This window comes from Ixodes scapularis, unplaced genomic scaffold (assembly GCF_016920785.2).
Source record: "Ixodes scapularis isolate PalLabHiFi unplaced genomic scaffold, ASM1692078v2 PGA_scaffold4__175_contigs__length_147842914, whole genome shotgun sequence".
NCBI classification, from domain to species: Eukaryota; Metazoa; Arthropoda; class Arachnida; order Ixodida; family Ixodidae; genus Ixodes; species Ixodes scapularis.
In genome coordinates this window covers 48,567,473-48,589,675 of record NW_024609879.1, presented here as the reverse complement: position 1 = coordinate 48,589,675, position 22,203 = coordinate 48,567,473, and the positions used below count along the sequence as shown (strand labels likewise).

The 22,203-nt window shown below is 44.0% G+C and overlaps 1 protein-coding gene across 1 annotated transcript in view; it reads right to left on the bottom strand.

Annotated features, from left to right (window-relative positions):
- The window catches only part of LOC8034917 (cytochrome P450 3A5-like), a 29,417-nt gene extending 11,553 nt beyond the window's left edge, over nucleotides 1-17,864 (bottom strand). Inside the window, exons 1-9 of the mRNA XM_040211254.1 lie at nucleotides 17,815-17,864; nucleotides 16,441-16,537; nucleotides 16,267-16,319; nucleotides 14,699-14,795; nucleotides 13,715-13,834; nucleotides 11,868-11,956; nucleotides 11,495-11,643; nucleotides 1,232-1,347; nucleotides 643-742 (exon numbers count right to left, since the gene is read on the bottom strand). Coding sequence (XP_040067188.1) covers nucleotides 643-742; nucleotides 1,232-1,347; nucleotides 11,495-11,643; nucleotides 11,868-11,956; nucleotides 13,715-13,834; nucleotides 14,699-14,795; nucleotides 16,267-16,319; nucleotides 16,441-16,537; nucleotides 17,815-17,864 — 871 coding nt within the window. The remainder of the gene's footprint in view (nucleotides 1-642; nucleotides 743-1,231; nucleotides 1,348-11,494; nucleotides 11,644-11,867; nucleotides 11,957-13,714; nucleotides 13,835-14,698; nucleotides 14,796-16,266; nucleotides 16,320-16,440; nucleotides 16,538-17,814) is intronic.
- Nucleotides 17,865-22,203: the final 4,339 nt, after the last annotated feature.

The window sequence follows — 22,203 nt, the reverse complement described above, 5'->3', positions numbered from 1 at the left end:
TTTTTTTTTTTGTTTGTTTTTTCTGCTGTTTGCCAACGTTGTCTCGGAGAGGGGGGGTTGCGGCTGTTTCTACCAGGCTTGATGAACGCAGGTTTCAATTATCAGAACAATTATTTTTGAATGATCATTTAAGCTACGTAAATCGAACCTATTTTGCCAACTTTAGAAATGTAGCCGAGCGGTGGAGTGCCTGAGGCACTGTGAATCTGAACTTGCATGCAACAGAGGAATACGCTCATATACATTTTGAAGAAAAAGTTCGAGGGTTGGTCTCTGCGCACTCCGTAGCTGTACCCCCTGCAGACTGAGTGGCTTCTCTATAAACCTGCAGGGAATCCGTGCAGACTTTGAATGGCTTCCCTGCGGACTTCCTAGGTACTCCCTGTAGACCATGTATGGATTCTTTGCATACCCCATAAAGACCCTGTGTGGACCCCAGATGGCTTCCCTGCGGACCCCGTATACCTTGTACGGGCTCTCCGCGGGCGTCTACCAACACCATATGGATCTCGTGTAGACACCCTATTGAGTCCGTACGGAACATAAATGGTGTCTTACTATAAAATGATCAACGTGTAGTGACGTGTCTAGACACTTAATATGTCCCTTACATATGGAAACTTTTTTTTTTTATTTGCTTACGTTTTCCGCCATCAGAAGAAGGTTTCACGGCTTCGACGACGTTCCCGTCGCTATCCACATATCCACTGTCGAGGAACAGCTGCAGGATGTCGTCATCTCTCTGCACAACGTTCGAACAAGATCGATGTTTCAATATTAAAATGGGATACAGATGCATGACACTAGTTTTCGACATTCTCAAGGCCGCTGTCGCACTGCAAATACATGAAATAAAATACCCTCTGCACACACTGTCGGAGGCAAGTTTCTTCTTTCTAGGACTGTCCCATTCACGTTCCTCATGCCACTGTCCATTCTTCTACAAAAACCCGAGCGATAAAATTTACCGACACTAGAACGTGACACCGAATCTGTGGGGAAAAGAAAAATGCCCCCCCCCCCCCCCCGGAGGAAAAAAAAAAGAAAGAAAACATACAAGCTTACTAAAAAGGTAAAAAAAAAAAAAAATCCGGCACCAGGGTAATGGCATTTCATGATTGCTGTGCAATAGGCAATAACTAAACCAGGGATCATCCTTCTATTCTGTTAGACAGACTGGAGTATAATTTTAATTCGAATGAGAAGGAAGAAACAAACAAGCGAAGCTCACTTTTTGTTTGCTCCTCCGGTCCTTGGCCACCAGCCCCACAAAATGAATCAAGTCATCCGTGTCCCCTTTTGCTTCGATATTCGGCCGTAGATATTTTAAGACGGTGGGCATCGTAACTGGATACAAGAAAAATATTTATCTTGTGTTATTATATCTCTCTTATCGTAACAATACTATATATGTGCGTGTTATATCTGAAATCTTTTCTCTTCGTCTAAAGTATCATTTCTGAGAATGTTCAGGCCTGAAGATGGTACATCACGAGCTGGCTTGCTTAAATGTAATTAATACGTTTTTCTTACATAATATATATCGTTTGCATGTTTAACGTTTCATGAATGCATTTCAATTTTGCATTCCTTTTCGAAGTCCAAATTTGCTCAAATTAAAATAGGATAAGGTAGTGCGCTAATCTCACCTAACGGCTGGAGTTGTTTTCAGTGATACTTTTTTTCTATTTATAATACAATCCAAAATCAAAGAAAAAAGATGAGATGCGTTTAGTACTAGAAAAATTATGTAAATGCCGAAGATCATCAGTGGAACTGTTATACGATTATTGTGGTTTTCATATTCTCTAATTTATAATATACGTGCAGTGATTTTCCCGGCACTATACCTGCAAAAATACACAACAGAAATAAAGTCAAGCACGTCTGATCAACTATTGTTCATATGTTGGCACGATATGTTTGTGGATTAATAGAAAAATCTTTGAGTGCTAAAAAAAGTAGAGACTAATTTTTTTTTTTTGTGATTTGTGTATTTTTAACCAAAAATTAAAGCCGTTTGCAACTCCCTGTACCGCCGAATTGGAGCGCAGCTCTTGAGGAGAAGGAGGGAAGGGTACTGAGGGGAGGGTATATTCCTCCTCCCTTCTCCTCCCTCGTGATCCTGCCTGCTATTCCTGAACGAAAGGGCTCCGGTTCGAAGCCGGCCGAGGGACAAGAGATAAAAGTCTATTAAAATCATTTTTCGGAGTAATGAAAATTCGGATTCGTCCTCCCTGCTGACGTGATCCAACATCTCCTAGAGAAGAAGGCCGCAGCGCTCTGTGTGGTTACGTCACAATGTCGGAGGAAGGAAGGCCATTGCGCAACTACGTTAAAATATGTACTATCGACGTGAAACAAATGTTGCTTCTCGAGCGACGCGGTGGTGTTCGTGAGCGTTTATCCGACATTAATATACGTTTTAAAATCGCAGTCTTGTCAAATTCATTATATATATAATATAAACGTAATATACAACGCGTTACTAAGGTTGCAAGTCCCAAATTTATATTCTTGAGTATCCCCGTAACCGCGGGACTGCGTGCAATCCCGCAGCTCTCCACACCATCGAATGGAACGGCTCCGGTCACTCCGATGTGACATCTTCGCTCATACGGGATCCGATTCTGGTAAATTTACGTTGTGTGTGAGCTGCTGACTGTCTGAACATTAACGCTGACCCTACTGAAAAACCCCATTTCGCGCCTATATGAAAGTAAACGGGTTCATACCGTTAACCGTTTAGCCATACCGACCACCAGTTTGTCAAAGGGGCCACCCGTATGAGCCACAGAAACAAGACAAGCGGCGTGACGTCAGTGGGGAATCTTGTAGAAAGATAGCAAGTTGCGCGAATACCTGCTCGATAAAAGGTAACTTTTCTATAAATCTTGTCGTTCCAACATATATATAAATGCGTCAAAACCCTGGTATCATCGACAAACCTTTTATTATACGGAGTTCTAGTGGCGCCATCTATCCTAGGTAAACAAAACCGCGAATAGCTGCCAGAAGCCGGAGGGGGCGGGGGACAGCGCCGGACGGGCAAGGACGGGTATGGCCGGACCCGGATGAGACTTTCCTCCTTTCACCATATATTTCGCAGGGCGCCCGCCAGCACGTGGTTATGGTGTACTAGAAGGGGAGGTGTGCCAAGCGCGCCGTCGCTGCGTTGGGAGAGGAGGACCTTCTGTAGGATTCTGCCGCTATGACGGCAAGCGGCGCTGCTACGCAAGTCGCGGTAAGCGGGGAGCTCCCGGCCGGTCGTGCACAGCGTAGGGCAAGGCGTAGAGCACGTTAGGAGACCCTTGCGCTTGCGGTGCAACGATGGAAGTCGCTGCGAAGAAGAAGACAGATCGCTGGTGTTTTGTGCCAGGATGCAACGTTGGCTACCAACACTCAAAAGAAAAGGCATCATTATTCCGGGCCCCCAAGGACGCCGTTAACTTCGAGAAGTGGGACCGCGCAATCCCGAGAGCCGACAACAGGCTGCAACCAAATTCGGCAGTGTGTGAACGGCACTTCGATAAGAGGTGAGTGAACTGTAAATAATAACATCCGCGTGCGCGGTAGGGGGCGTATGTGCTTCTCTTTGTGCTCTGTCTTTGTGCAGAAATATGGTGTGCTCACGTGAAATGGCTTGAGAAAACGGGATAGTAGGTCTCGGGCCCTCACTGAAGTGTCGTCTCCACAACACGTTACATGTCAAGATTGGTGTGCGTGTCGTCCCATATCTGTTCCTTGGTCTCGGGTTTCCACGATGTTAAACGTTCACCAGCTCGCCAGTATCTTTTCCGTCATTTATATTTGTGTTGTCCCCTTCTTTTCGCCCGCCGACTCCGGTACCTAATATCTGTTCTGTTCCGTCTGCTCTTTTTTCTTTTAGCCCGCCTTTCTTACTTATTTGAATGTTTTGTATATATAAACCCTTCAGCCATCGCCACCAAATTTCAAAATAAGACAGGCAAAAAATGTTTGAGTACAGCATCACGCAGTAGTTTTTCTTAGTTATTTTGGGGAATAAAATAGAGCTTATACTATACATTCAATTTCGGTGACTACTTCACTATTATTTTGCTGTGACAACTTTGAGAGGATTCACGCCAGTATAAGAAATTAAATGCAGTGTTTTGTCATCTATTTCTGATTTTTTCTTTGTGATAAAAAAAGCCTAATGAAACTCATACCCAATAGCTTTCTTTTGTAATACTACCTCGATTAGCAGAAGATATTGCACAGGCTTTTGCTCTGTGGCCCGTATATGCCTCCGAGATGCTCTGAATGTATTGTATCGGTGTTTACATTGCCGGTTTTTTTTTTTTCTTTCTTGTAGGTTTATAATCTCTTCGTCTCGCCTTATCATCAATGGAGAGGAAGTGTGGCAGCCCCGCCTGGTACCTGCTTTGGCGTCTGATGCCGTGCCGACACAGTTTCCAAACGTACCGAAATACCTGAGCAAGACACTCCCCAAGGAAAGAAAGCGGAAGTCACGGGCACCACTGCAAGAGCCCAACCGAAAAGCAAGGACTCTTTGTCAGCCTTCTCAGCTTCAGTCCTCTCAGCAGTATCAACAACAAACTCAAGAAGCCTCATCAGTTTACGGCGACTGCGACTCACCCAGTGGGAGCCTTACTGCTAAAACCAGCACCTTCAGAAATCTGAGGCGCCCATCAGACTACTGGTCGGAGCAGCTGTTTTCAGAAGAGCCAAACACAGTCTCCTATCAAACAGTCTGTCTCAGCAACAACACGGTACCCCCACTTAAGTTTGAAAGGGCAGTGATCTTCGAAGCTCAGACGGCTGAAGGACCTTCTGTTTGCAAGGTCTTTCTTCGTGGTATTCCACATCTTGAGAGTAGTGTTGGAACCCCTTCGCAAGCGGAAGATATCCTGCGCTACGTTGACAATGTGCCGCTATGTGCTGGTGTTGGAGAACTGACTGAATTCGCCGTGGTCAAAATACAAGAAAAGTCCTGTCAGCGTGTCGAAAACAAGCTGTATTCCAACAAATGCAATGGATCTGTTCTAGGTGAGACATTCTTTCTTCTGAGTGGGAAGAATTATTTATGTCATGTACGAACAATTTTACAGGTGTTTCTGGACATCCTTGCTTGTCCTGCAAATATCTTCGCAAGCTCCTGACGTCTCGCATGTGGAAAGCAAGGCGCGGCAAGGCCAAGACAAACCTGACTGCATACACTGCTGCAAAAAAGCTGCGACGTGCTCTTCGGACATTGAAGCGGAAAAAAAATCGAGTGCGTACTCTGCTCGACCAAATCAACCAAACAAGGGCACAAAATGCAAGCATCAGCCAAGAAACCTTTGAGCATACTGTGAGTAGCTTGTACAGATGAGAATTTTACAGTTCAGACGTAGGCACTTTGCATCTAATTTATTTTCTAAATATTCACTTCTTTCTACCTTATATCTACATTTCAGATTGCAAAGCTGCCACCAAAGCAACAAGAGTCCGTTAGGGCTTGCTTCGAAGCATCACAGCGAAAGTCGTTGCGTGGCTACCGATACAGCAGGGCATGGCTCCTTGAATGCATCATTCTTCGAATGAAAAGCAAGAGGCTATATGAACACCTGAGACGCCACCGAATTCTTGTGCTGCCAAGTCGAATGTGCTTGTTCAGGTACATCAAGGTATGTGTCATGAGATATGCTAAGCATCTATCAAATTTTTAGTGCCAGACTATCTAACCTCGTAACAACGTCAGAATTTCAGAGCCTCATATGGATTCAGTGACAGCCTATTTCGAGCTGTCAAAGCAAAGGCACTGCAAATGGACGAGATGTCCCGTCATGGCGGCCTCGTTCTTGATGAAATGAAGCTGGCAGCGCACCTGGACCTGACTGCGTCATCGCACATTGAAGGTTTTGTGAACCAGGGTCAGCACACTCCCGAGGCTGACAAGCACACGAGAGCAGATCATGGGCTAGTACTCATGTTCCAGCCGTTTATGGGGAATTGGACGCAAATAATAGGTAAATAGTTAATTCCTCTTTTTTTTTTTTTTTTGCTTTTTTGACTACAATATGTCTTACTTAGTGCCATAATTTGTTTTTTAAGCGTATTTGCTTCAAGTGGAAACGTGAAGGCTCACTTGCTCAGTAAGATTGTCACCGAGGCGATAATTCTATGCGAACAGGCAGGTCTGTTTGTTGACTACCTGTGCTGTGACGGAGCAGCTTGGAACCGGGCAATGTGGCATAGCTTCGGCGTGCACGCCGACGCTACATCAGTCTGCTGCAAAGCCTCGCACCCTGCTGATCCTAGTCGGTTCATCCACTTCATCTCCGACTTCCCTCACTTGATGAAATGTGTCCGCAACCTGATGTTGAAGGCTGGGTTTAACACACCAGAAGGAAGGGTAAGCACTACTATATGTTTCTCCCCTCATTTTGCACCTGTGAACTGAAAATGCATAGCAGATGTTTTAATGTGATGTTTTTATTTGCTTAGCAAAACCAGTATTTTTTTAATTTTGAAGGCTCACTGGGAACACATCTCGGCCACTTGGAAATGCGAAAGCAGTGATGTTTCACCCAAGGCAGCACATCGACTCACACGGGCCCACATCTACCCCAATGGATTCGAAAAAATGAGGGTGGACCTCGCATTTCAGGTTTTCAGTCCTTCAATGCTACATGCATTTTTCATCCACAAAGGAAAGGTTGAGGAGCAGTACCCAAACTTGGAGCCCACCCGAGCCTTTGTTGAACTCATGGTGAACCTCATCCGTGTCATGACATCACGAACACCACTGAAGGCACTCAGGTAAAACTTGTATTGTTACATGCAGGGGGTTTGTTTTAACATAGTAGTGTGCACTTTAAGGCAGATTCTCAGTTTGTGCCTCACCAGGAATCTATCCAGCAACTTCTTGTTTCATAAACCAATCCTGTGACTACTAGCTATGGTGACTGTTTTTACGGCTGCTATATGCTGATAGGGTAACTATTGTGGGTTATCTTACATACCCTATGGCAGTCTTGTGATCAAGTCATATGACTTGGCATAAAGGTTAAAAATTAGACTGCACACCAATTTATTATAGCAAACTTTACTAAGTGAAAAGTAGGAATATGATTACGTTACATCAAGTGCTATAAGGGGTAACAATCGCCTCCCTCTTTACTTCCCACAGTAGGGTGGAAGGGAACAAGAGAAAGGGGGAGGAGGTCAAGTTTTTACTAGCACCTCATCGTTTTTCTTCTAGCCAGTATCATGGTGCTTACAAACGACATGTTATTGAACAACTAAAAACTGAGTGCAAGCGTAAAGAGAAAAATTTGAATCTACTTTGATACTCCACATAGAGCAGATTCGTGCAGAATGCGTCGCATAGCGTGTTTGTGCCTGCATCACAGATTACCACATAGCCAGATGGGGGCAGAACAACTGAATCAAGTCGACAGAAGCACACGATGCATTATCATTCGGCTCTATTAGTGTATCAGGGTTAGCTCGATGTTTTGTGGTACACACTGACGCAGGCTTTGCTTTCTTGGTGCATATGCAGGCCAAACAGCGACGAGGAAGCTGTCATCAACCAGACACTGGACTTCCTTGATCGGTGGGACCGTCATGCCAAAGGCAGCGGCTTCCTAAGCAAGAGTACGGCAGAAGGCTTGAGGGTAACCTTGCGCAGCACAAAGGAGCTGCTGACATACCTCACAACGAAACTTGGCTACCGCTACATAATGACATCCAGACTCAGCCAAGATTGCATCGAACGGTTATTTGGGATTGCTCGGCAAGCATCCGGTCCGAACGACAACCCCACCCCGGCACAATTTTGTGCCATCATGAGGTGCCTGAGCTACTACAGCCTTGCTAAAAGCCCTGTGAGCGGCAGCATAGCACCTGGCGTGCTGGATGCACTTTTGACCCCCGAGACCGTGCCTCTTGACGAACCAGCGGCTTACAAGCAGCTCGACGAGCTGATTGACGTCGGCGACCTTGATGGGGCTCAGCATGTTCTGGACCACCTTCCCTACGTTGCTGAGCGCAGTGATGGTCGCCTCGTCTACTACATAGCCGGGTATGTGGCACGAAAACGGGTATTGGACACTGGCTGCAGGCTATGCAAAGCGGATTGCCTCACAGAGCGGGGCGACGTCGCACAACACCTGCCAGCAGATGCGACAATGGAGTGGGACCAGGGAGGTCTGCTGTACCCCTCCGAGAAGCTGTACCACCTGGTGATGACACTGGAAAACCATCTGACAAAGGCGTTCAGCACGTCCAAGCTTCACGCCAGCATAATGTACGAGATCGTTGGCTCGCTGAAAGGGCTCCCAAAAGTTGGCTGCGCTGACCACTGCGACTGCCTCACCCGATCAGTGGTGAAGTTCTACTGCATCACACGGATGCATTTCTTCTTGAAAGGCAAAAACAGGACCGAAAGAACTAGATCAAAAGAACAGAAATTGAAAAAGAAGAAAGTGTAGTTGGACACCTACACGTTAAGAGAGGTATATCTACAATTAAAAAAAAAAATGAAAGCATTCCTCTTTTTTTTAATTTTTTTTTCTTCAAGACTAGTCTTAGCATCATAGCATCAATAAAGTTTCCGCTAAACTGAACTGAACCTGTATTACTTTTTTATGTTCTGTTGGGAGGGGCCCGGATATTGCGGTTATTAGAGAGAAAAAAAAATAATATTGGGGATTTATTAGGTTTTGATTATGTACTGGTCAAGTTTTATATGTTACATGTTTGAGAAAAAAACCCAAATGCCACTGCAGAAGTACCAGGAAGCGAGCAATCCAGTATGGTCCCGCTCGCGCGCTGAGGAACGGGATCAGCGCTCCCGGTTCATAAAACCAGTAAACACTACTTTATTATGTTACAGAGGCAAAAAAATGGAGTAGGGTATTTGTCAAAAGCAACCATGTTTCAAACAAGCAACGCGACGAACGCAAAAACATTTTTTAAACATAACCACACGGCTGCATTGCATACGTTCGAAGCGGCGTGCTGTATTCTATCTACCGCGCTTTCCCTAGCAGCGCCACGAAGCGACAGCGTCCGGCGGAGGCCCCCGGAACCGAGCGGGGCTTGGCACACCTCCCTTCTAGTACACCATAACGTGGTCACGCGGTCGCGAGCGGATGAGTTCTCGCTGCTCGCTGATAGCTCTAAAGAGAGAACTTTTCCGGAACCCCGCGCCTACTCAAGTGACGTCACTGCGCACGTGACCCGGAAGACGATGTACGAGTTGAGAGGCGGCAAAGACCTGGAGCTTTTTCATTTCTTTAAAATAAAAACTAGGGTATCCAGGCAAAATCTGTTTTCTGTAGTTCACTGCAGAAGTGTCAGGCATCAACTTCCACGATTATTTGAGCAAAGCCGTGAAATTGTTGCACAGCTCCTTTAAGCCTTTTGTCCCCGCTGCTCTTGTGTGTGGTACTATTGAGACTTGTTTTATCTTCCCGTCGTATTTCCGTCGTCACCGCAGTCTCACGTGGTTTTCTTTTTTTTTGCTTGATATTACGGCACTTACGTGGATTCGTGGAACAAGTCCTGCTACGATTTGAGTGAAATGTGTGACAACAAGCTAAGGATGGCTCTGGTCGATTATCGGTAAACCTCTCTCTCGACAAAGGGAGACCTCTTGGAGTTCGTGGTCAAACGTTTTTGTTAAGAATATTCGGGGACGTATGAATCCGATCGATAAGTGAGAAACAATTCATTTACGGGCTTTCTTAGTCATGTAGGACGCAAGCCAAAGCTGCAATCGTTTTTGTTTTTTTTAATCTTATGATAGACTTGAATTTTGTTCTTTGCCATTATCCGTGTGCAGTTGCGTCGACATTTGCAAATATGCGCGGTAATCTAGTTTTCACTGGAAGGTGAAAAACAATTTTGTGTGATTATTGAAAGTGCGTTGTTTGTGGTTATGTGTTTATCTATAGTAATGTTCTTTTATTGCTTTTACCGCGTTCATACTAGAATCTTAACTGTATTAACGCATTAGTATTATTGTATACCAAATAAGTTATGTTTCGTTCTAAGGCGGCTCGAGCTCATAGGGAGAAGTAAATTAGTTGAATAAGTAGTATCTCTGCCAGACGTAAAAGTGAATATATTTTCATTCAATGATATGAAATTTAATCAGCTCGCGGTCTTGAGTGATTATACGAACGTCGCAAACTGATTTGTCGACCCCATAAGGTCATTCGATCAAAATTACATTAATGTTGCCTTATGGCCGGGTATAATGCAAACATTCAGTGACATCACGCGTTAGCATCGCTTCCATGATGGCAAGTGACACTTGTCTTGCCGAGTTCGCGTTGACTACGTCTACCTGATTCTTAACTGTGGTCTGTTTTGCTGTGTCCAGTTACTGCGTGTCTCGCCATTTTGTCGAAGTATTTCTGTATAAAATATTCATTCGTACTGCAATAATGGCGTGACTCAATGTTTTCGAGTTAAAACAACGCATACCACGTGCCATTCCGTACATATTATTTAGCGGTGTAATATTTTGCCCGTGTAACAAAGTGCTTTCTAGACCCATTGCTATGTGCAACTTTAATTTTAGCTAATAAAACATGCGTATGTGACTAAAAGCGCGTTACGACAGTCGATCCACGCGCGTTGCATTCGCTTCGACGCGCGCCCCCAATGGCCTTCCTTCGCGACGTCACGAGAAGAGCACTCCGGCCTTCTCTTCTAGGAGGTGTTGCGTGATCTCGGGGGGGGGGGGGGGGGGGGGGGGGGGGAGGCGGAGGGGGGGATCACGTGACCTAGGGGCTTCGCGTGATTTGAGGGGTCACGTGACCTCACGGTTACGGCGACGCCGCTCAAGCCGAAAACGGGCGCCTGGGAGCTACGTTCTAGAACTAAACTGACGACTTCGACCATGCTTACATATTTACATTTACATGAAAAAAAGAAAAACACAAACAAGATGAGGGACGAAGGCGACAAAGACAGAAAGTCTCAACATTACGTTATCTATCATCATTCCCCCTATTATCAGTGAAAGAATGGGTGCGAGTTGGCTACCTTCGATATCCCTTCGACGTCTGGTTCGCTTCTAACGGGCCTTCGCAGTCAAATCACCAAAGCACGACAGAAGACGGCGAGCCCGTGCCGGAGACTACCAGAGCGACGCTTTCTACTTTTCGTCTTGTCATTAACTCTGGTGTAATATGTCTTAACCTCCAAATACCGGACCTGAAAAACGTATCATAATATTCTTCGTTCAACGTGGTTGTTGGTGATTGTATGATGTTGTCTTTATTCGTACTTGTTTTTCTTACTTGGTTGTTCTCATATAACACCGCGGTGCAGGTCTTCATTGCGTCATGTCATATCACACTGCCCTCCTGTATTGAGTTCAGCAAACCTAAAGAGCTTTAGAATTTGTGCTATAACGCCTATCGCGCATTCTCTCTCTTCGACTGTCCAATCGCAGCACGAAAAGATGAGATATACTTAAGAGGCAGCTCTCGTCCCCAGGTGCACTTACACACAAGCAGAAACTTCCAGCTGGGAACCACTTCAGCGAACAGCGTCTTGAAACACACCATCAGTGGATGCTTCTTGTCCACGTGACTGTCCATGTCAAAGCTGAATACCGCGGCGGCTGTTGCGTCTCTCGCGCAGCTATGGAAGAGCCTGCGTATTTTGCCGAGACGAAAAGCATTTTTTCAGGAAAAAAACGGTTCTCTAGGTTTATAGAATGAGCATGGTATGGCGCGAGTTATAACAAACAAAACGGAAGTGACCAAGATGACTATCCCGCAATTACGTAAATGACGGAGGACCTTACTTTCACGGAACTTGGGCAACTCATGCTCTACACTGAATTAAAAACGTTTCATGCACGTTAGCGTACTCACTCGTTTACAGCAGCCGGAGTTCCGTTCTTGGCATGTTTTCTTAACCGGGCCGTTAACCTTTCGGTGACCTTAGCAATCCTCGGAACTGACTGAAAAAGGTTTTGAAAGAATGCTAGTCCCTGTTTGATTAAATTACGATATATATCCACCAATAGCTTAAAAGGAATCTGAAGAGGTCTTTGAATTCCAAGAATCCGTAAAAGTGTTAACGTAGGCACGTTACAAATGAAGTCTTGAGACTTTGTTCTAATTTAGTAGTAGGAGAGTCTTAATAGCTACTTAAAATTTCGACGTAGACTGGACCGTTGCGACTCGCCGAGGGCGGAAAAGCGCGAGAGCGGAAAGAGGAAACTATCAAAAGTGACGTCGTCACCGGATAACCCTCGCACGCCACTAAACTGAATCGAGCATGTCGTCCACGACGTCAGTACGCTCCGGACAGGTAGCAGACGGCAGATAAGATCGCAGGATGCCCGCGTCAACCGCTGCACATAGTCGATGCAACATAAATACTTGCGTCGAAGGTAAGTGCGATAACTGAATTCATCTGACAGAAAGCAATGCAGTTCGTCTGCCTCTTCGGGAGGGGTCGCGGGGACGAAAAAAACGCCGAGCTCTGATTGGCTCCGATCGCAAGGATAGTGGGTAGGCCTCAAGGCAGCTAGCATTGAGGTCTATTGACTATCCCTCTATTAGATAAAATCAGAGCCTGTCGTTCTGACGCCAGTGCAATCCCTCGGCAAGAAGCAGACGAACTTGCGCTCTGCTATACGGCGTGCAAGTTCGTAATCTCCTTGCGCACCTCGTGCGTCTGTTTACACCCTGACCTCGAGCAATGGTTGCGTGCAGAGCCGTATATGTAGAGAGTTTGGTCAATGGGAGGTGCGGGCCGAGTCAGGGCGCGCGGCAGAGTCGGAAAGAGGGCTTGCCATGCTCTCTTGACCAACCAGAAGCCGAAAAGAATCCCCTAGCGGTGGTAGCGGCAAACAGTTCTGATCAAAAGTTTATGTTCGTATATGGTTTTAATAAGCGCGTAAGAGTGAAGGGTAGTAACTCTTTGTGGTTGAAAATAGGGTGCACGTGTTGTTTTGATCATGATCGATCATGCAGAAAGATGTAAGAAACGAATGCGCCGCGCAACTCTATTTTGCGCGGACAGAGTGTGACCGTTCGGACGGCAAATTCCCGGACCTGGGCGCTTGGCGTACGGATCATGTCGATCGTTCCGCTAGTCGCACTCCTCCACCATCATTTTGGATTAACGCGATTGAAACATCACGTGTACCATATTTTCAGCCATTGAGAGTTACTCCAATGCAGTTATCAGGTTTGTTTCTCGCGACCACCGCCAGGATATTATTTCCGGCTTCTGCTTGGTCACATTCAAATTTCTGAAGACGCCCTGGAACACGCCCAGCTCGCTTGCGGGCAATGGCACATTCTCATTTGTCTCCTATATTTCCCAACAAATGGCCAAACTCTCTACATTTACGGCTCTGGTTGCGTGAGCCTAGTGCATCGTCATCACGCTTTATCTGCTTTTTGTCGATGTGAGCCTTTGATTGGTACGCCCTTTTTTGCGTTTGCATGCGCCAAAGACGAATTTCAGAACACTTGCTCGTTTCATTGAAGCGCTCTCCCAACTCAGAGTTCTTTCAAAAGAGTTTCACCTCCCCTTTAAGCAACGCCCAGCGCGGCAAGACCCGAGCATCGCGTAATGCTCATCCACAGCCAATCAGATTGCCGGTCTTGCCGATAAGAACGTCGAAAAACCAATCACGAGGCAAGAAGGGGAAAAACAATACGCCGTGCTCTGCTGTAATAAAGCTGTCCGTCGTCTAACGTACTGCCTTGAGTTTATTGCCCGTGAAGGCGGGCGTAATAATGGTGCGGGCGTGTTTCCACTCGTCTCCGGAAAGATTAGCGATGGCTCTCTGTCTATGACCTTTCCCCAGCTTTTGTCCAATCTGCAAATAGAGAAACGAGCCACGCATATAAAGAGTGTACCCCCGAAGACACCGCACTCTAGAATGTAATTGTTTGTTTTTTTACAAACAAAACTGTGTACAAAACAACGCGTTTTTTTTAACGAACAAGTTAGCGTATTTTTACACCAGGTGGGAGCACTGCTCTTGCACAGAAACTAGACTCGCTTCTGCGCATGCGCCGACAGCAGCACCACAGCTGCGTCGTGACGTCGGAGCCCTTGTTGGTGAATATCCATGTAGCACGTAGACTAATGTGGCACACGTTTGGCACTCCTAGGTGCCTAGCATGGAACAAAGGCGCGCAGTTTGTCTCCTTGGTTACCATGAACTTTAATAAAAAGAAAGTGGTGCAAAAAAAATGCAATTTTTCGTAAGCGCTTGTCGGTATGCTGGGGGTATTCGATCGGGTTTTGTGTTTTGTTTCCTACCTACAGCGTGTCTTGTTTACTCGCTCCTTTGTGCAGGAGTAGAATATATTCACTTTTGGGTGAGCGCTGTGCTCGTGCGATTCCACCTCTAATCCTCTTTTTTTTTTCACCCAGTCCTTTTTTAATTACTGAATCCTAATACTGTTTTTGCTCCGAGGCGTTAATTAGTGCCACATTGCTAGATCACCTGTGTAGTCGTGGTCTTTAGAGACAAAATGTGAAGAAAGACAGTTCTAAATGAGGACTTAAAGCAGATGACCATTTTTATCCAGCGCCTCATAATTTGACTGGCCTTACACGAAAAGTATGTTCTTAGCACCCGATTAAAAACAAGTTTCTTTGGCTACAATATGCTCTGTTATTTTTTAAGTAATCAGGACTAATTAAATACGATTGCTCGGACGTGTCACCATACCGTTCTGTCCGCAAATGACTTGAATTTTTTGACAAATACATCGGCGAGGAGTTCAGGCTCTGCGACATAGAGACTCGGAGCGAGGCCTTGGTAGGATCTGTGGAAATTATAACATCAAGCGGTAATAAGATATTTTGGTTGTTTCTACAAGACCCTTTCTGAGGCATGCAAACTACTTTTTTCACTCAACAAGAATTATAAGCACTCAAACGAATGATTCCTCTAAAGCGAAATCTAGTCCTTGTCATTGCAATAAGATTCCGAACTCTCTGAAATTATGGTTTCCAGTGTTATAAATCACACGTGGACAGCGATGTTTGAACAAGAAAGGCAACGCCGTCGACATTGTTCTTTTTTTATCGCTAGCAGTAAAACGGCTTCTTGATAGTTACCCTATGGAAGTCATCTCTAGTTTGTCGCAAGATAAAAAAAACAAAAAAAAAACTACGAGAGTTGCTTGAAACACTAAGAGTCACTTGAACACAAAAAGGCGAAGGACTAGGGCACGTTAATATTTTACTGCGCACAAAAGTGCGCAGTAAAATATTAACGTGATCAATGCCAATGAAGCCAATGTGCAATCAAATTTATGCAAAGCCATGCTTTCGCGAACGCCGATCACAAAAGGGGGAACTAAATGATTCAGCAGTCATTCAATTTAATTATACTAATTTTGTTCATGAAACAAAGTATACTTCAAACGTATTCCTGTATGCTCCTTAATTACTGAAGAAAAATTCATTATACAGCGAAAAAAAAAAACAACTTGCTGCTTTTTTTACATGAATATAATAATTACTAAAAAAAATTGTATTATACAAAACGACAAACGAAAAAAGCATATGTTTTTTTTCTACATAAATATATTGCGCATCTTGGAAAGCTCAATTTCCGCGCAATTCTAACTCTAGCTGTCCGGGCGAGATGCCAAGGTTTCAGGACTAACCGTCATTTTATAAAAACGATTCTGAAACGTTTGATAGGAAATATAGCCCTATTTACACGCTTGCATCTTTATGTGTTCGTGGAGTACGACACTCACCATTATCCCATTCAACTATTTTTTCTTAATGGCTTTTCATACGCTATAATGACGTAACGATGAGTTCTAAAACATTGCCATCTGGTTCAAACCGCTGACGCTACATTTCGGCAAAGTACTGAGCGGTCGGCGGTGCGTCGTTCATTTTTTTTTTGTGATAAGAGCAAGTAAAAACAAAATTCTAACTTTTATTTTATAAGACACCTTGTATTTTCAGAACCTTTACTTCAGCGTTGCGGTTCGCCCGTCCACCTGTAGGGCTGGCAAGGTGCACATAATTAAAGGCATATTTTTATATAGTATTATCAAACCGAAAATACCTTTCAAGTATAATTTCTGGGTTGATTCCACACATTAGAAATTTAGTATACTTTTGTGAGATTATCTATTTTTTTTATCAAAGGCTCCAGCTACGCTATCTTGGCTTGCACAGTCTCCATATCGGTATGCTCACGTTGAGGTGAAAGTAACGCATTTTGACTTAATCTAAAACTCGTAGAGTGCAGAAGTGGAAATGAACACTTACCCGTAAAATCGTCCATTACGCTTGTAGTGTTTGCGTACAGTCTCGTACATGGGCTGAAAATAATAACGAAATGTTCATAGTAAATATTGTGAAGTAACACCTGAAAAGGGAATGATTTTGTAATGAAAATCAAATGTCATAGACACCGTAAAAGTTAATGCAAAAGTATCCCACCTTTGTGAACATGTCGTACGCGTAGACCAGGTAGCCATAAATGCCAACATGGGGTACGCCTTTGTCGTTCCAGAAACTAAAGGTTCTATGCACTTTCCTTGAAATATATAAAACACATTTTTGTTCAAGGTCGCCATCTTTGCCAGGTAAGAGGTAGGCAAAATTCAATTTATAGTCAAAGTAATATGCATTGATATTAGAACATATCACATTTAATCTGTGTATACTTTAGTTTAGAATTAAATCGCTATATTGTTTTGGCGAATTTACGCACAAAAAGTATGTTTGGCAATCCAGAATATTAACGGATTCCAGAGGATCTAAATCAAGTATATTTTACATAATATCGCTAAAACACTTTGACAGATTCACGTCTGTTAAAATCGTGCTTTGTATATAGACCTCAACCGAATCTATATGCGTCAATCATAAAATTAAAAAAAAATATAGTACAGAGACGCCAAGCAAGATATGCAGAGCAAAACACAATACTACGAACCCAAAATTAGAATTTGTTAAATTGTAACCTGTCATTTGAACACCTAAAGTGCATTGAGCTCGTACGGTCCGCTAACGTAAACGGTAGCAGTATACTGTATTAGCTACATAAAAAACAAACATGGTTTTGCATATACACTAACTGTGTCTCACAGTTCAAATTGTAAGTTGTAATCATAGAGAAACTCGTTAAATTAGAAAATACACGAGGGGAAATGAAGTTCAAGGAAGGAACGGACCAATGTATTCACAATATTTATTTGCGCGATTGTTCAGTAACTTTGGATAAATGCACATCATTGGGTCCTTATTTTATTTACGGTAATAAAGCATGTCGTTTTATATTTTCACGAAGGATTTGTTTTACTAAAACCTCAAGGTCTAAACGGGTACGCCAAACACGCTATCATGAATGATGATGTTATTTTAATATTATTGTGCACTACTTATAGAAAAAATTGAAGGACGGCGTTGGCAAGCGTCATCTCGTTTTGAAATATAAAATGTGGTTGGTGTTACAGAAGATGTTTCATACACCACAGACCCTAAAAAAATCTAAAAAAAACAAGCGCGCTGGTGAATAAATACGGATGTATGAAAGAAGAGAATAAAGAGCATGGTGACGGAAACAGTGTTGAAAGATGAAAGAAATTCTGTTTGCGTCCCCATTTTTATGTTTTATACCTTCACGTAAGCTCTTCCCTAATAAGCTCTGCCCAGTTCACTAAATGAAAACATCTCCGCCAGTTTATGATGAAGCATTAGTAGTAAAGAAATGGGCTTCAAGCGGAATAAGAGAGCCCGCATTCATAACCTTTCGAAGCTTTACGAGTCTTTAGCTAATTTTGAAGCACCAAATTCGGAAGAGATTCTCACCAAAAGAGAAGTGTCGCAAAGGCAGCGAGCAAGATGAGTGTGACGGTCATGGCTGAGGTTTCTTCCTAACAAACGATGCTCCAAGAGAGATTCGAGGTTTTCATTATATAGCGAATCCGACGCCCCAGTCGCTATCAGCCGCGCAATAATATTGCTGATAGCGACTACCGCGTCGAATTCGTGAGAAGCGTTTGCTCACAACCTATCATTTTCTGAAAAACGATGACGTTTCATTACTCGCGGAGATGGAAGACTTCCATCCAACTATGAGTTACACTAATCTCTCATCTATTACGGCATCATTCGGTTGGCATCGACTTAAAGGTGCGAAGGCTTCCACTCAACTTGAAAATGTCGTTATCATATTATCTAATTTGTCTCTCTTCCAAACGCTTCAAGATTTCATTTGGAGCACAAATCGTGTGTTTCTACAGTTGTATCGCAAATTATCTTGGTAAGCGAAGGAGCATTTACACCACATACTTCGTGCAATTGTAATTCGTAATTTTCACCAAAGGTATTCTATTTAGCCTCTCCTAGCTATGTACATCTTCGAACTTTCCGGCTTTACTCCTCCCAGCGTGGTATTTATTACGTCTAAATTCAAATAGATACGCGTAAAACGAGAAAGGAAAGTTATGCCAAATCCAACACTCTCAGAAATGTATCTGCCTCTTATCACCCGCAAAACACTCAATGTGCCAATCATTGCGTTCTAGAAAGTCACTTCAACGAATAATGAGGCGAAACATCTGTTTAGACCTCAAAATTAAGTCTTCGCTGTGGCATTACGCAATCGAAGCCTGACGCTTTGCATTGCGTAATGCCACAGCGCACACTTTATTTTTAGTTCTAAACGCATGTTGCGCCTCATAATCCAGTGAGCAGGTTTCGAAGATAGCAGAGATTGGCAATTTATGTGTTTGCCGGGTAAGAAGACGCGCAGGCATTTCTTAAAGTCTGAATTCGACTTTTCGAGCGTTTTCCGGCGTCCTGCCCTACCACGCTTTTTAGATTCAAGGTCGAGCAGGCAGGTAATAAAAAAAGTATTTTGTGCTTTTTGTTTTCTCGTGTGAGTGTTTTTAGTCTTCAATATATGTCACCATATTTCTTTGAACTCATCATTAACAAGATATAATTGCCTCATATTAATCTGCCATCACGTTTTCTCTTTTGCAAATTGAGCCTCTCAGCCTTTCGGTCCGCACTTGAAAATGTAATAACTTCGCGAAAACAATTATAGTAACCTCTTATTTGGGTTTCTACTTCAGATCTGTAATTAACGTGTTAAGCCTACTTTGAGGCAAACAAGTGACTATCAAAGTTTCGCCAGAGCTTCTTTTTAACAACCTGAATTGACTCGAGGTTTGGATGACTTTATATGTTTAACTTCGTACCTAAAATTTGTTGCGAGTCAGGGTTTGTTTTTGCTTTAAAAACAGTTCCAAGCTTTCATAAGCACACACCTTTCTTTTAAGAACATGTTCACTTTTTTGGCGTCAATATATATTTCATCAGACACTGTCAAAGGAATGATTGGACCCTTGGCTTCGGCCGGTTAAGGGGTGTGCTGGTTAGCACCAAATGCCAAATTTAGCTATTTTGGAGTTACGTCATGTAGAGACAGTTCATTACACGGCGATTACTCATCGCGCATTGGCTCGATGTCTGTGTTGTCAAGAGCACACCATACATCGGAGCAGCTTTAGCGAAAGATTGCGCGGCAGACCCCAGGTAGCTTAGGTTCAATCGACAGCCCTGCCCTGTTTGATCTGGATGAGCATCGTACCAGTGCACGGTAGCGTATCACTACTTCCTGATACACTATAAAACTCCCAGGCTAGCAGTCGTATTGCAAAGGCTAAATTACTTATCTACAAGGGGGACGGTTAAGTAACCTAAAAGCATCTATAAAGGGCTGGCCGTTCGTGGTTCAAGCTTTGGCCTCTTGCAGTGATTAGCAGCAAATCTTCTGGGTCAGTTTGCCGACTAGCGTCGTCTGATAAGGATCTAGCGGCATGGTGGAATTTTTTTTTCCCAAGAGTTATAAAATCATTCCTAGTTTTTTACAACGTCTGATTTTAAGAAACAGAGCGCGTCCTCGAAATTTTGTTTTCTCTTCGGGAAACCGGCGGTGGAAACTTTTGTAATATTTCATACAGCTAACAGAGGAAGTGCTATAAAGAAATGGCAGGCCTACGAGTGCTTTTTTTTCTCGCCAAGGCCAGTGAACTATTGATCGTATACCAACGTCGGTTCCGGCGACCATCAGCCTCCTTAAACGATGAAAACATCGAGAAAATACCGGATATGAGCTCGGCAAGACTGCCGAAGACAATTCAAGAACCTGCTGAAATGAGTGCATTGTCCTGAAGTTCGTGTCAACTTGTTTTGGTCGAACATTTGAACATAAAATGAGTTTCAGCAAAATGTGTTCCTCGTGTGCTCACTGCTCATCACATAAATTCCCGAGCGAACGCTTTTCAATAGCTAAAAAAAAAATAAAAAAGACAACATCTGTAAATTGACTTAAACATTTCATTCAAGTGTCGTCAGAAGTGACGGAGCTGGTGCTACGAATACGGATTCGTTCGTGTAAAAAAAAAAAAGTCCTATAAAAACGTTTTCGGGATGCGGAACAGGCCTAGCGCAAACGTGGAAGGCACGAAAGGCGTTGTTTTATATGAGTTCCAGAAATGTTTTGAAAAGTAGAAATCACGTTTGAACCAATACATTCACTCAAATTTCCTCAGGGCAATCAAGCTTGGTGTGACGCGTTGCGCCACTTAGCTCCAAATATTTGCAACCCTAGGAAGGCCCTTTCGACAGGCTGCTTGCTCGCGGGGCTCTTCACGCATCAGTTTGAAAGTGTTTATTCCTGAGCTTTGGTCTTTTATTCTTAACAATGCTATCAGCTGTCGCAGAAAAGCGAACGTCGAAGCTGTAGGCACTGTTTCGTACTGGACTGTCGCAACCCTGAAAGCTTAGAAGGCGTGAAGCTCCCCAGCTCCCGCCGAGGCCATGGGAAACACAACGCTGTTGGAGATGCATAAATGCCGTAGGACCTGTAAAATAAACAATCCGTTCACATTACATCACTTGAGAAAGATTTCGATATGTGCTATTTTAACTCACAAGCGCCTAATATACACGTACGTACATTACAGCATTGCACGGGGTGGAATTTCTAGGCCTGGCCCAACCCGGCCCAACCCGGCCCGGTAGAGGCACGGCCCGGGTCCGGCCCAGCCAGAGAGAATATTTAATTTTTAAGCCCGTCCAGACCCGTCCCGTAGGAGAGACTGCCCGGACCCGGCCCCAGCCGGAAAGAATTTCTAGACAGAAGGCCGAGTCTGAAAGAAATTATATAGATGGGCCCGAAGAAGTTTGCGGTGTTTAACATAAAAACCGTCTAAACATAAAGCCAACAGGTTTTGTTTCAATTTCTTTTAAACTTGAACAGAGTTTTTTCTTTCTTTCTTTACACGACAATTATCCCAACTTATCATCTGAGAATATGGGCGAAATATGTACTTCTTAAGTGATTAAAAAACAGAAAACAGCAAGTCAATGGCATTTCCCGTGAAACTGTAGTTGTACAGTGATGTCCCGTCGATATGGGCGCCTCCGTTCCCCCAAGAAATTGTCCGTAATGTGAGTGGTCCATAAGAACAAAACTAAAATGCGTCTATGTTCCCAGTTTGTCCCCAACAATTGTGTCCATATAGCGGGGTATTCATATTAACGGGATCCATATAAACGAGACATGACTGTACCAACAAGGTCACGTGCCTCGTGTTTCGTTGCCCATGCCTCTGATTTTAGAGCGGAGCCCTTAGGCGCCCGTTTCCATGTTTGCGTTGTCGGCGCCACCGTCGGCGTCGGCGTAACCGCGTTAAATTTAGCGGGAAAATTGATGTTCCACGACCTGAACACCAATTCAATTCCCCGCTAAATTTAGCGGGGAATTAAAATGGTGTTGAGGTCACGTAACGGCAATTTTCCCGCTAAATTTAGCGGAGAAACTAAATTGGTTCATAGGTGCACGTGACACCAAATAATGTGACGTCATTTCCTCCGCTAAATTTAGCGGGGAAGCTGAATTGGTGTTGAGGTCGCGTGGCATCAAGTTTTTCAGCTAAATGTATCTTCGAAACTGTGGGAGGAGGGAACGGTATGGAGGATTAGGAGGAGAGGGCATGGAGGATGGGGGAGGGTACTCAGAAAAAGGAGGAGAAGGTACGGAGGAGAAGGAGGAGGAGGGAATGAGAAGCAGAAGGACTCTGGGAGGAGGAGGGGAGAAAACATAGAAGGAGGAGGGGAGAGGAAGATAGGAGGAGGAGGAGGAGAGGTAGAAGAGCAAAGGAGGAGGAGGAGGAAAAAACGGAG